This window comes from Triturus cristatus, chromosome 8 (genome assembly GCF_964204655.1).
Source record: "Triturus cristatus chromosome 8, aTriCri1.1, whole genome shotgun sequence".
NCBI lineage: Eukaryota > Metazoa > Chordata > Amphibia > Caudata > Salamandridae > Triturus > Triturus cristatus.
In genome coordinates, this window is record NC_140591.1 from 1,179,054,838 (window position 1) to 1,179,069,244 (window position 14,407).

At 42.4% G+C, this 14,407-nt stretch overlaps 1 protein-coding gene across 1 annotated transcript in view; it reads right to left on the bottom strand.

The window, feature by feature from the left end:
* LOC146805567 (cohesin subunit SA-2-like) overlaps nt 1-13,909 on the bottom strand; it is a 627,511-nt gene extending 613,602 nt beyond the window's left edge. Inside the window, exons 1-2 of the mRNA XM_085622843.1 lie at nt 13,766-13,909; nt 9,695-9,782 (exon numbers count right to left, since the gene is read on the bottom strand). Of these exons, the coding sequence (XP_085478969.1) occupies nt 9,695-9,782; nt 13,766-13,812 (135 nt within the window). The 5' untranslated portion in view covers nt 13,813-13,909. The remainder of the gene's footprint in view (nt 1-9,694; nt 9,783-13,765) is intronic.
* Between the last annotated feature and the right edge of the window lie 498 nt (nt 13,910-14,407).

The following is a 14,407-nucleotide window of genomic DNA, read 5'->3' on the forward strand; positions in this document are numbered from 1 at the left end:
AAGAAAGGAAAATGCGGTAGAAATATTAGGGACCATACCCTAGAACTCTGCCAAGGAGAAGTACTGCCCCTTTGTGTACTGTGTGGGGTTGGCCTGCAGTGGCTGTTTCTACCAAGGAGAGGACCAAGGTTTGCTGTGTATCCTGCTTGAAGAAGATCTCCAAGTAGTTGGTGTTGAGCTTGCCTCCTGTTCTAAAGTCTCAGGGACACAAAAGCTTGTTTCCCTCTGTCCTCCTGCACCTGCTGTTTCAGCTGCCACAGGGGCAAATAGCAACACCAATGCCAGTGAGCGACGCTGTGACTTGCAACGAAGCCATGGGCACCGCTCGTGATGCGCACGACACACCACCCTGACTTGCACCCACCACAGCCCCAACACCTGCGACGCTGCACCAAACCGACTCTGACGCTGTCATCAAGGCCGCTGCTTGCACCGGAGCCCAGCAAAAGACACACAATTGATGGACGGAATGCAGAACAAATCAAAACATTCACCCCCAGTCAAGAGATCTGGGTTAAATCCATCATTCTTTTGCTCACCATGCCACCCCGGTTTAGACCTGGATATCTGTAAATCAGTCTTGACCCTGTGCCTCATGGGAACAGTCCAGCCCGAACTGCGAAGCCAGGTCCTCCCTAGAACGGAAACAAGCATCCTAGGACCGGTTTCAGGGTTTCACCCCTCTTCAGCCAGGATAGCTTGATTCCAGTGGCACAGTGAGCCCAGGACTCACGTCTGAGCATACCTGGCACACTTAGGGCGAGAAAGCAAAAGACACACAATTGATGGACGGAATGCAGAACAAATCGAAACATTCACCCCCAGTCAAGAGATCTGGGTTAAATCCATCATTCTTTTGCTCACAATGCCACCCCAGTTTAGACCTGGCTATATGCAAATCAGCCTTGACCATGTGCCTCATGGGAACAGTCCAGCCCGAACTGCCAAGCCAGGTCCTCCCTGGACCGGAAACAAGCATCCTAGGACCGGTTGCCCCGACTCGCAAAGCAGCCCGACCTCGACGATGCCGGTGCTTCATCATCGCGCAGCCGATACCTGACATAAGGTGACCTCCCGAATCCATCGACCCTGCAACGGCGTAAGTAAATGACACCTCGACGCCACCGCAACATCACCTCCCCAGCAACAGTAAGGAACCGACGCCTCACCTTCCCTGCGTCGCACTAAGGAAACTACGCCTCACCTCTCCTGTGGTCGCAAGGAACCGACGCCACCTTGCGCTACCCACGTATTACCTCCCTGACGCTATGCACGGTCTTTGCTTTCATCGTTAACCAAGGTACTGTTCTTTGGGGTCCATGTGACTCCAGGCCCAACTCCGCCCACCTTGCTGTCGGCACTGTACTTTGTGATTTTCAGCTGTCACAATGTCATAATTGCCCCAGGTGGAGCTATTTGTTGCTACAAGCTTTCTTTTTGTGAATAACCTATCTTTGATGATACCATGATATATGTATGGTGGATCTTTGTCATTCTGGTCTAGTTTTGTTTAGATAAAGATTTCCTATTTTTCTAAACTGTTGTGGTGTCCATTTATAGTGTTTCACTGTATTATTGTATGTGTGCACAAATGCTTTACACACTGCCTCTGAGGTAAGCCTGCCTGCTTGTGCCATGCTACCAAGGGGGGGGGGGGGCAGGGGTTGTCTAAGGACATCCCTACTTGGACAAAGGCGCAAACCATTGCCAACTAGAGACCCCATTTCTAACACTGACCTACAATGTATACTGCTGAACCTGGACTTAAAATGGCAGATTATCTAAACTGTTTTAAGGAATCTGTTACAGCAGTTTAGTAGTGACAATTGATCTAAGAAATAGATGCAAAACTTACTGGTGCAACTGTAGACATGCGTTTTGAAGAAAATCATTCTCTGATATCACTATTTAAGCCCTAAATAAGCAGAATCACAATATAGTACAACAGGGGTCTCAAACAGGTCAATCGCAGGCTACCACTAGCTTATAGGCTGCCACTGAGTAGCTCGCACATGATAATTGCCTGTCAGCAGGCTTGAAAATGTACAGCCGCCCACCTGATAAGGCAGCTATTTAAAGCACTGTGGCCTTTACTGTGGGGGCTCAAAAGTTGACAGTTCAGGATGATGCAGCCTACCGTCTTGATAAACATTCTTTCTTTACAGCTTTTTCTCCTTCCTTTCTTGTCTCTCCTTCCTTCTCTTTCTTTTTTCCTTGCTTTCATGTTTTCTCTCCTTCTTCAATTTCCTTTATCCCCTCTTTCTTGCTTTCCCTTTCTTTCTCCTTGTTCTCCTTTTATCTTTTTCATTTTACACTACTTTCTTCCACTAATTCTATATTGTGCATTCTTTTTCGATTTCTTTCCTTTTGCTTTTTGCCTTTATTTTACCATTGCTATTTTTCCCAACTTTTTTCTTTTTACTTATAGCTACATCTACTCTTCTCCATTTCCTCCTTCTTTGTCTCTGCCTTACTTTTTACTTTCTTCTCCTCTTTTATCCTTTATTTCTCCTTTTTGCCTGCCTCTTTTTTCTCTATAATTCTTTCTTTGTTCTTTCATTCCTTTTGCCTCTCATTTCTGTCTTTTTCCTTTCTCAATTTATTTTCCCTTTTCCCCTATTTCTATATTTCTCTCCTTCCTTTCGTCTTAACTCTTTCTCTCTCTCCTTTTTGCATCTTAATCTTTCCTCCACAGTTATTCTCTCTGTCTCTCTTTTTCTAGTCTTATTTATTTATTGTACTTTTTCCATTCTTTTGCTCCTTTATTCCTCCACTACTGCCCTTTTCTCCATGTTGCGCCTTTTATCTATTTCTCTTTTTTCTTCTACTCTTTCATGCTCTCATTTTTCCTTAACTTACTTTCCATCCTTTTCTCATTCTCTTTTTCTTTTGCTTGCTTTCCTTCTTTTCTCTTTTTGTCATGCTCTTCTGTTTTTTCTACTTCTTCCTTTGTAATTCTTTCTTTCGTCTTCTCCTTTCATTACTTTCTTTAACTATTTCCTTCTTTTCTCTTCCTCTTTCATTTTCTTATTAATTTTCTATTTCTTCATCAGCTTTCATTCTTTTACTCCTTTTCCTGTTTATTTTTAATCATTATTTCTCATTTCTTTTGTACTCTTTCTTTCCTTGTCTTTTTCTGCATCCTTCTTTCTTTTCTCTTGCTTTTTTTGTCAGTCTGTGCTCTTTTCCTTATTGTGTCTCTCTCTCGCTTCTTGCTCTCCTTTTTTCTCTCACATTCTCAGACTCTCTTTCCCGCTCTCTTACTTTCGCTCTTTTGCTGTCTAAAGAGGGCAAAAAATGATTAATAGGGATCACAAATGTAAACCTTTTGTGGTACAAATCCTGTGGCATTAACACAGTATGCTCAAAGCAGCCGGACTGGGGTTCCCTAGGGGCAGTGTTTAAGTTATTTGGCCTTTGTGTATAGTTATCAAATCCCTTATAAGGCAATAGCTCACAGTTTTCAAAGACTAGAAGTAGCTCTTGCTGTAGGTAAGGTTGGAGATCCCTGCAGTAAAACAAGTAATGGCTGTTATAGTTTGAATAACTTTAGTCAATAAGAAAGTTCAAGAAGATGAACAATTTCATTTCTGGGAATTATTATTAATTTTAGAAAAATCTTATAAATATTTTGATCTTTCATAATTGAAAGAAAGCTGATTAAAATACACTTTTTATCAATTATAAAAAGTAATTAATTGTTTGCATTTGATTACCAGGAGTTATGTGACACTGATTGACTAAATGGTTGTCCCAACAAAAACATCATTAGTACACAGTACATAAATAGTACCCTAGGGGCTTTTTCACAAAATGTTGATTTTTATGTTGATTCGGGGTTTTTGACTAGATAAGTTTGAGTCTCGGCAGGTCCACTGGTAAGCAAAATTATCGTTTAATTTTTATTCTCACAAAACACCATAAAGTGTAAACAGAAAGGGTGGTAAGATGTTTCGAAAGATATTTATAAGACCAATTTGGCAGTCCTTCACATAGGATTATCAATAAATATAATAATAGGCTGGTATCTAGGTTAACCAAGCGGTTTCCTTGGTCTTCTGACAGATATTGTAGATAGCCTGGGGTGGAATGGTATGCCAATACAAATCTTGTGGCCATATTCACAGATGTCATTCTAGTCGAATGTAGTCCTAGAGATTATAGAAAAGCCACACTGTAATACTGGTGATCGTACTACAAGAACGCAATGAAATGGGGCAAAAAGAACAGAGGCAAACATTCCAATTGTTGGTTAATTCAAAATTAACAATTGCAAGAAAGAGGAAGTAGGCATCGGGCCCAACCTTATGAGTGGTGATGGAAAGTGTAGGAGAAAACTGGCAAAAATATCTTGTGAGATAGGTGATAAGAAAGAAATACTTAAAATAAACAGAAGCAAACAAATATGTCTGCGAGTTCAGCAGGGAACTCAATGCCTTCAATGCACAGTTTTTACCAGTGTCCCATGTTACTGATTTAAAAAGGTTTCAGCAGCTAAACTGCCATAAATACCACCATGCAAGTTATATTCGATTCAAACACTGTTGAATTTCATTTTCTTTTTCTCACATGTTGTACAACCCATAGAAGGTACACTCTCCAGGTCTCTAACTGGACTTCAAACAAGCACTCTCTATAACTAGGTCTGTGCATTACCATTTGTACAGCTACTTTCCCCTGCATTATATAACATACTGATGGTCATATGTTATCCTGTCACTTATTCCCAACCTGAACTCCCTAATTTTTCATTTTTAGAGGAGGTCATTCTGAATTAACCAAAACCTAAGAAGGCTATTTTAACAGGTTATTAGCCCTTGCTTAGAAACACTGGGCCCAATTACAATGTCGCTCGAAGAGCATCTGACTAGCATTGCTGCGATAAAGGACCGGCCGACAGGCAGCCGACAGCACTGACTACCAAATTAGGATCCAACCACCATGGAGGCAGTCGGAAATATGCCTCTTTGCATTGAGGCTTGTGCTGCTGCCCAGAAATGGGCTGCAGCACAACCCCCAATGCCAAAAGGCATGTTTTTAAATGTCCCACCAACATCGTAATCGGCCCTTATGTTAACTCTGTCTGGAAAGTAGCAATGCCTGACTATTATGTTACATTAGAAATTATTTTTAAAGCACTTGTACACCAGGGTTATTTGATACTGCAGAGGGCAACAACATAATCAAGAACCAAACATTACAAGATAGTGAACTTCAATAGATGACAAATGATTATTATTAAAGAAACTATAGTGGGATGCAAAATGTTCAGCTTTTTTCGAAAGGTAGTGAGAGAAGTCAAAGAATGGATATTAAGAGGAAGCTTGTTCCTTTGTGAAGCAGCTGCAAGTGAGAAGAACCTGTCTTCAAAGGAGACCATTTTGGTCTTAGGAGCATGCCTGGCCCAGGAAGTGTAAATACCATTATGGGATGTGAAGCCAGAATTTTGGCACCAAAAAGATGATAGGGAATGGTGGAAAACCTATGTATAAATACCAAAAAAGAGTACGTTGATTCATTGGAAACCAATGGGGGCTTTTGGGAACAGGGATGATATGCTCCTGTCGCATGGATTCAATAGGAAGATGGGTTGCTGCATTTTGTACCAGTTGAAGCTGTTTTATAAGCTTGTCCAGCTGGGTTCCACCAAGGCTAGAGCTGCTGTACGGCACTGAGTCAGTGGACTGAGGTGGAAGTCTTAACTATAGGGGATTTGCACCAAGGTGGGCATGTCATCCCTCTGACCAATCTAGTAGAGGATTATGGTCACTTGGTGTCACAATGTATGGAACTAGAATTTATAATATTGAACAGAGATCGGGAATAAAAATATGGAACCAGATACGGATGAAGTCCTATAGATGTTTTTTATGGATTGAAACACTCCACACTTACTTACATGGTTTATAGATCCATATTAAATATGACAAAGCCCCGGTTATTACGGATCTGGGAGGAGGGTAGGCTTGACAGGACCTTCACTGATAAGGAGTGTGAAAGAGTTTTGGCATAAAGAAAATCTCCAGGAATTAAATGTTAAATATACCATTATTTACATATGACCTATATGCCTTAGAGTTGGGTGAATCTGATATGAGGATCAGCTGATATTCATTGCACCAAATGAACTTATTGCAATTCTTATTTTTTCTACATGTATGACTAAGTGTGACTGTTAAGTTGTTCTGGAAGTTTGTGATCGAACAGCTCAAGGGGATTTGCAGTAGAGAAGGCTTGTGTAGTATCTTGGTTATTATGCTTTACATGTCATCCACTGCTCCACCAGTGGCTGGCTGCTCCTGGTGGGGCTGAATACTACTGTACTACTCATCTGTAAGCAACTTGAATAAATCCTCTTGAAACACATCTACCTGCCTGGAGTGATCACTACAATTTTATGGGAGCAGTGGGTGACATGTAAAGCATAATAACTAAGATACTACAGCTTGGGTCTGCCCCTGTGCTTGTAATTAAGACCTAAATCTAACAAGCATTGGCATAGCCAATAGGTCTCGCTTTTGGGATCTTATAAGTGTTTAGCCATGCAACACTTGATGTTGTTTAATGAAGGATATTGTGCTGGATAGCTAAACACTTACAATGTCCCAAAGGTGAGACCTATTGGCTATGCATTGGGGCGCCTTTTAAGTGTTTAGGTAGAGCTATTGACTTGGCCAATGTTTCTAAGCTGTGCTGTAGAGAAGTGTGGCCGCTGTGCAGCATGCTAAGAAGTTGTAATTAAAAAGTGTAAGAAGCACTGAGGGATGCTGTGGTGTCGTTGAGCGATGCTGTGCGGGTCCTGAGTGATGCTGTGGTGGCGTTGAGTGATGCTGTGGTGGCCCTGAGTGATGCTGTGGTGGCCCTGAGTGATGCTGTGGTGGCCCTGAGTGATGCTGTGGTGGCCCTGAGTGATGCTGTGGTGGCCCTGAGTGATGCTGTGGTGGCCCTGAGTGATGCTGTGGTGGCCCTGAGTGATGCTGTGGTGGCCCTGAGTGATGCTGTGGTGGCCCTGAGTGATGCTGTGGTGGCCCTGAGTGATGCTGTGGTGGCCCTGAGTGATGCTGTGGTGGCCCTGAGTGATGCTGTGGTGATGCTGATTGATGCTGTGGCGCTGCAAAGTGATGCTGTGGTAGCGCACAGTGCTGTGGTGGTACTGAGTGATGCTGTGGTGGTACTGAGTGATGCTGTGGTGGTGCTGAGTGATGCTGGGGTGGTGGCGCGTAAGTTTAGGAGAAATGACTATTACTGGTAAGTGATGACAACATTCTTTACAGAACACAGGAAGATACTGGTAGGAATATACCTAATTTGTACAACACACAGGTACAGTAACCTGTGCATGACCTTTGGACATTCTGGAGCTTTCTATTAAGGAGAGGCCATTTCAGTCAGTATAAAAAAGAATGGGATAGAAGGGCTGGGGCTAATGAAGCAATATACATGCAAGGAGCAGCCTGCCAAAGGGGTGATGTGCACGTGGCCAGTATATGTATACAAGCTTGGGGCAGAACCAAGTAAAAAAAAATTTACTGGAGTCAATCTAGAGACCAGCCAGTGAGTGTGAGTACAGAGCGGGCACGCAGTGCGCAACGTCAACGAACCCGCAGTGCTTACTTTACATCGAGTCTAATGATTTTATACATTAATAAACGTCGCCATCAGCCTATGTTTGCCCGCCCGACTGCCACTCTATAAACTCCTTGGGAGGAAGTCCCCTTCCCTCACCAGATGCTGTGACAGAATAATAGGAAGTCAGATCAGTTCTCTTGCTGAATAAAACGTAATGAAGTGCCAGTGATCCGTGACCCCCGCAGGCGGGGTGAGGTGCTGAGGTTCGGTGGGTGGGGGGAGGTGGGGGTGTTTGGGGAGGCTGCTCAGGCAGTAGAAGAAGGGTCATACGAATTGCGTCTCCTTTGATCAGCCTTTCGTTCCCCTGGCACCCCCACACGGCGAAGCGCGTATCAGGCGAGGATTGGAGCATTGTGTGCTTGTGTTAAATATTCACAACCTCTTGGAGTTGCTTTGTGCCATGTTTGCAAAGCAGCGAGTGGTGTGTGCGTGCGAGCGCCTCGCGCTAAAAGTGAAAGAAACAGGAACAACTCGCAAATGGTGAGCGCACGCTAAATGAGGCATAACGAGAGAGGGGGGAGCGAGCCTCGCGAGCTGAAGAAGGAGAGGCATAGCAAGCATTGGAGAGGCGGAGCGAGGCGCGCGCGATTGTGCGCCTAACCGCAAGCTCTAGGACGCCTAAAGCTAAAGCGTGTGGTAGCATTTTCTGGAGCCACACACTAAATGTCTCGCAGAGCAGCGCATGCTCTGGCTCAGCGAGACCTAAAAAAGCTGAGAGTAGGGTTATAGATCTGGCATTGGTACTCCCCGAGAGGTGAACAGCCATGAGCTGGAGGAGTGTGTCCCCGATCATTAATTGGTGCCATAATGTGAGCCAGTAGCCCAGGAGTAAAAGTCTTGTGCTACATGAAGAGGAGAAGAATAAACTTCGCAGAAGACCAATAGCTCACCTCTGGTATGAAATCCTCTACACTTTTGATAACCCTGAGACAAGAGAAAGGGAAGAACCATCTGATGGGACTAAGCCATTGGATGAGTTGGGCACTGCCCCCAAGTTGTTGTCTGTATTAAATGAAGACAACCCCCAGGCACCCTATCAAGACGCATATCTATTTGTTTTCTTCTCTCTTAATTGCTACAAGGTTTTTTCTTTTAGTTAACTGTTAAGTCACTCTTAGTTTTTTGATTCCAGTATGTACTCTATGCACACGTTTGCTTATCCTCTCCCACAATTCAGAACTGTGTTTAAGTGTATTAATGCTGCTGTTTGAATTATATTTGGGAGGGAAATTATGACATTTCTTTGTATATGTTTAATACACATACATAAAGTATCTATTCAAGGTCAATCAAAATAATATACAGATTTGAAATAAATAATTAAATAAAGTTGGACTGCAATCCTGCAATGATTATAGTTATATGGAATACAGTTACATGGACTTCAGCAGTGATGAATGGAAGACATTTTCCTCATATGCATAATTTGCCAGAAGATAGCGCTGGTGAGTTTTGAGGTCTGAAACTCCAGTGGGAGATTTGAGCCTCTGTAGAGGACTAGATTTATAACAAAAGCATTGTGGCTTGGAGATGGCCCACTAATTTCATGGCAGTTAAGAGGCTTGAGGTTGGTGGAGGAGTATCTGGGAATGAGGAGCTCAGTCTTGATTAGATTCAGTTTTAAAAATAAGATGCCATCCAATGACACAAGATGGTTAGCTGATTGGCTGAAACATCCCAGCATGGGCAGATGGCCTGAAGGGGGCTTAGGGATTTGTTAGCTGAAACAAGACCTGTGTATTATCGGCATACATGTAAAACTTTACTGCCATGGAATTTCCCAGTGAGGCCAGAGGAATGCAGCAAACTAACTCGCCTGAAGCTAAAGAGACAACTTTTCAATTGGAAACTATCTAGTAATACATTTGCCAAACACTTTTCTTCTGTAGTACATAACATGCACGGTACAGTAGGCTGAAAATTAAACAAATCACACTTTGTGCAAGTATACCAAATTACTAAAGAAGACAGCATTTCATAGGGTGATACATCTGCAGTGGAAAGCAAAAGATGGAGTTAAAATATATTGAAGCCTACTAAAAATTACTCTTAGTTGATAACTTACGGGTGATTTCAAGCTGCAGTGGTTTCTCTGACAGCCACCATTCTGCATTGTGTTTGCTGGCGCAGTTCCATCCTGAGCAGCATTTTCTCTAAATAGAAAAAGGGAACCTCTGTTATGTTCACATTTTGGTAGCTAAGTTTGCATTTAAAAAGACACAGTTTGTGCGTATGCCTCGTTCCCTGTCCACTGAACACCACTGACCCTAAATTGTTTCTCAGTCAAGCACTTTGCAACAGACTCTTGCATAACAGAGAGTTTGGACAGCACATGAATTGATAAGGATATTCAAAACCATAAGGAAATAGAAAAACCTATTATTTTCAGATTGCGCACACTTAAGGCCATTTATCAGTGGGCAGAAGGCCGCCTCTCCCAATTTGTGTGCTTGGTTATCTTTCAGGAAAAAGTGAGAGTATTTTAAGTAAATATCCCCCAAATATCATATTTATGTTTTTCCTCCTTCACAACAAAATATGTTGGCTTGAATGATAGACCCTAGTGTGTATTCCCTTGAATTAAAGTTTTCAAGACATGGACAGGTTTTCTATAGTTTTCAGTTCTTCATAGGCACAGAAACATCAAGTTTATCCTAAGGAACTTTTTGTGGTGACAGACCTCTTTGAACCCGGTATGGACAATTCCATTATTTTTGTACTGAAATTAAAAACCTAACAGTTACATTAGCTCTCCATTATAAAGTAAATATTTAGCAAATATTTTTTCCTCCGAGTCATCTACGTGTAGGATTATTAAGGCCCTGATTACGAGTCCTCCTGAAACAGCCCCACCGCTGCACCCGCAGGAGGACCGCCACGCCTGTGGTGAGCCCGCAGGACGGATTCTGAGTTGAATCTAGGGCGGGGGGGCAGGCGTTTCTGCAGAAGTCTCACAGGGGTGGCTATGTTAGGCTCATAGGACAGGCTTAACAGCAGACCACCACAGTGACAGCACCTGCAGCATGTTTCTACACGATGTGGCATGCACCACCATACGGGAACGAGGGTGCAATTCCAGGAAGGCACAGCATGTGCTCCACTGCATGCAAACACAGGCCCAGAAGAAGCAGGGGGCTCCCCCTTAGTTGCATGTCGTCCACTCTTTTCATGGTAGGCTCAACAGCATGAAATGGGCAGTGGAAATGCAACTCACAATATGCTTGGTGGTGGTGCAGCGGCACTGCAGCATATTCCTGCCCCTTTCCCCTGCGCCACTGCTGCTACAGGGTTCGAAAAATCCAATTGCCCACTCACATTGTCAAGTAAGATTTAATCAGAACAAGCTATATTTAGAGATTACTCGCCCTTTCTGGGGAGCTGAAAATCCTCTATCTTCAGTCACAGAACAAAAAGTAAATGTAGGAAGACAAACTGACTTTTGACCTCTGTCTCTGAAGCAGAGCAAATGTAACAAGATAATAAGATGTAAAGGCATCTTCATTGCTCACAAAGTGAAAGAGCAATAAAGATGCCTTTAAATGTTGTTATTGTGTCACATTTGCTGGCTTTCAGAGACAAAGATCAAAAGTCAGTTTGCCTTCCTACATTTATTTTTCTTTATGTGACTAAAGTTAGAGGATTTTGTAAAGTGAACTTTGTGACATTTGAACTGTGCAAAGCATGTGAAATGAAAGGCTGTAAGATGTCTGGCTTTTTTCTAACACAACACTGAAATTGTAAATAGTGCCATAAAGTTGATTGACGTAATGTAAATAGTGCCATAAAGTTGATTGGCGTAGAGTGGAGTAAGGTACAGTGTAATAACAGTGAAATAACATAAAATGGAGTGGCATAAAGTGGAGTGGCATAAAGTGGAGTGGCGTACTCTAGAATAGCATAGAGTAGACTAGTGAACCCTGGAGTGGGGTAGAGGTGAGTTGCAAAAAGTGGTGTGGCATAGAGTGGAATAGCGTACAGTGAAGTGGAGTACAGTAAGTAGAGTGGCATAGAGTGGAATGATGTTCATGAATTAGTATAGTGAAAATATGAAAGTAATTTGAGCGGTGGATATGTTTGTCAGTTATTTGGAATGAGAAGGATAGTGGAGGTATAGAAGAGGGAAAAAGTTTGCATTGATATAGCGCTTGCTACCCCTGTAGAGGTGTTGAAGCACTTTATGGTGAATAGCACGCTACGGAACCCAAACAGAATTAGTGAGCATTAGTCTAGGGAAACATGCTAATAATTTGAGTAGTGGACATGTTAGTCTGTTATTTGGATTGAAAAGGAATAGTGTAAGAATAAAAGAGGAAAGGGTCTATATTTTTTATTTTTATTTTCAAATGGAGTTTATATCCATATGAGGGTGTTAGGGATGAGAAAAGGCGGGTGGAAGGGAGTTAGTATAGGGAAATATGAAATTAATGTTATGACTATAGGGAGAGGATCTGGAGTAAGAATCAAAGCTGGCAACCTTGGAGCGGGGGAACAACGTTCGAGCCTCGGCTCAACATCGGTGATTCTGGGCAAATCATTTAGGGCCCTATGCATCGAACTAAAGACCGGTCTCACACGGGCAGATTCTCAGAATCTGCCCCTTTGCGACCGGTATTTTTGCATCTGGGATGCATCATTCCAAATGCAAAAATCGCAAATTGCGATTGCATTTAAGGAATCGCAAATTGCGATTCCTTAAATGCAATGCTAGAAGCAAGGTAAAATAGCGATTTCCCTATCAGGGGGTCGCAAATTACCGAAAAATAAAACAGGTCGGTAATTTGCAAAAACTTTGAAAAATGCACTAAAGTGCATTTTTCAAAGTTACATTTTACACACACACATGCCCTTGGGGCATGTGTGTGCTTAACATGGGTGCACATTGCAATTTCAGGGGTGCAACAGGGTGTCCTTTTGACACCCTTGAAATTGCATGCGCAATTTGCGAGTACCTAATGGGTACTCACAAATTGCGCATGCAATTCCTATTCATTCCTATGGGCCTGTAGGCCCATAGGAATTAATGGAAAGCCATTCCTTAATTGCGACTCGCAAAAACTGCACAAAACAATATAACTAGACTTCTAAAATGCTGTTTTAGCATAAGCCCACAAAATATGAATTACTCCACTCAGAGCTGTTCTAAACTCTGCAGCAAGGGTATATACTTTGTGAGAAATTCAACGACGTCACCCCCTCCACTGACTGGATGCTCTTAAGACACAATCTCCTTGTACATCGAAAAATAACATCTACACCAAAGAAACACGCATTTTCTCAGTCAGCCATTGCAGACTGGCAGTCTTTATTGTCCAATTTAAGAACAATGACCCCACTCTCTCCATCTTTCGCAACTCAAGGACCACCTTTTCTGACGGACAACTCCTGGCTTAAGTCCCATAAAGTAGTTTCCCGAATTAAAAACATATAGTGGCCAAGCATATGTTTCAAAGTTGTTTAACCCTCTCTCCGCGTTGGTGTAATCCTTGACATGCTAACATTGTTGTAATGTAAAGTGGTGTCATACTCTTCGGTTCAAGGGCATCATAAAAACGGATGATTAAATAAACTACACCATTGGTGAGAGAATGCCTAGAAGAAATTCCTGCTGCCCACTTAGTTACAGCTGTTTCTACTGGATACAGTTAGCAACAAGCGGGTTTAAAATTAAAGGGACTTAAAAATAAACTGCTATAAAAATTATTCCTAAGAGGCTAAGACAAAAACAAACTGACAATTAGACGGTGATAAGAAGTTTGACACATTGTAACAGTAAGGCAGACACCTTCAATAAAATCTTAAAAAGGATAAAAGCTAAATGAATCACCGCACTCACAATCCATTCCTGCATATAAAGCATGTATTACGTTTCTCAGGACTTAAAAGCATACGTTCAAACCAGTGTATAATATTATTGCACCGTTGGAAGAAAATAGCAAACTTTAATTTAAAACTCATAGTGGTAAAAGATAAAATTCCAGAGAATTCCCAGCGGTGGCAACGAAGATCTTAAGCAGTATTTAATGTTGCTGAGCACTGATTCCATGTTCCTGGATGCATGCAAAGGGGGCGTTCCCGTCCGCAATAACAATAACAAGAACACCCCTTCACACAACCCCGTGCCTGACTTGGCGCTTACTTGTAGCTGGGCAAGTGAGGCGAAGCGTGCGGGACCTGGGGCTGCATGTCTTGGCCCTGCGGTTTCTCCTCTCCGGGCCCCAGGGGTCTCCTGTAAATCACCACGGAATGCTGCTGCGGATTCCGCCACCTTCTCCGTAAACACAGAAAACGGACTGTGGATAGGAGACGTATACAAAGCATAGAGGATAATTTCCTTGATGTTTTCCGTAAAGAAGCCTACCATTCTAAAATGGTTGGTAGGTTTACTTTTCACACGCAATGACAGATCTTGCTTATTGAAAACTGAACGCCCATGTTTAATACACATCTAACAGCTTTGGTGAGACTAATAATTCTCTCGTTTCGAGAGCGTGTCGGCAGTCTTAACAGTGACGATAAAAAGCAAGAGAAGCCTACGTTTGGAGTATTCCTTCATTCGGAAAACGTATTGTACAACATACTGATGTTATTGCTATGTTGTAGTTTATGTTGCGTTTCCGTCGCGCTTTCTTGTTTTTATTATCTTTCACAAACGCAGGTGTTCGGCAGGGAACATTGTTATGATTCGTGAATTGAAAGCCTCCTACAAGATGGCCACCAGACACAGCATTAATTTCTGCTTCTTGTAGCATTAATATATATATATAGTGCAGTTATATAT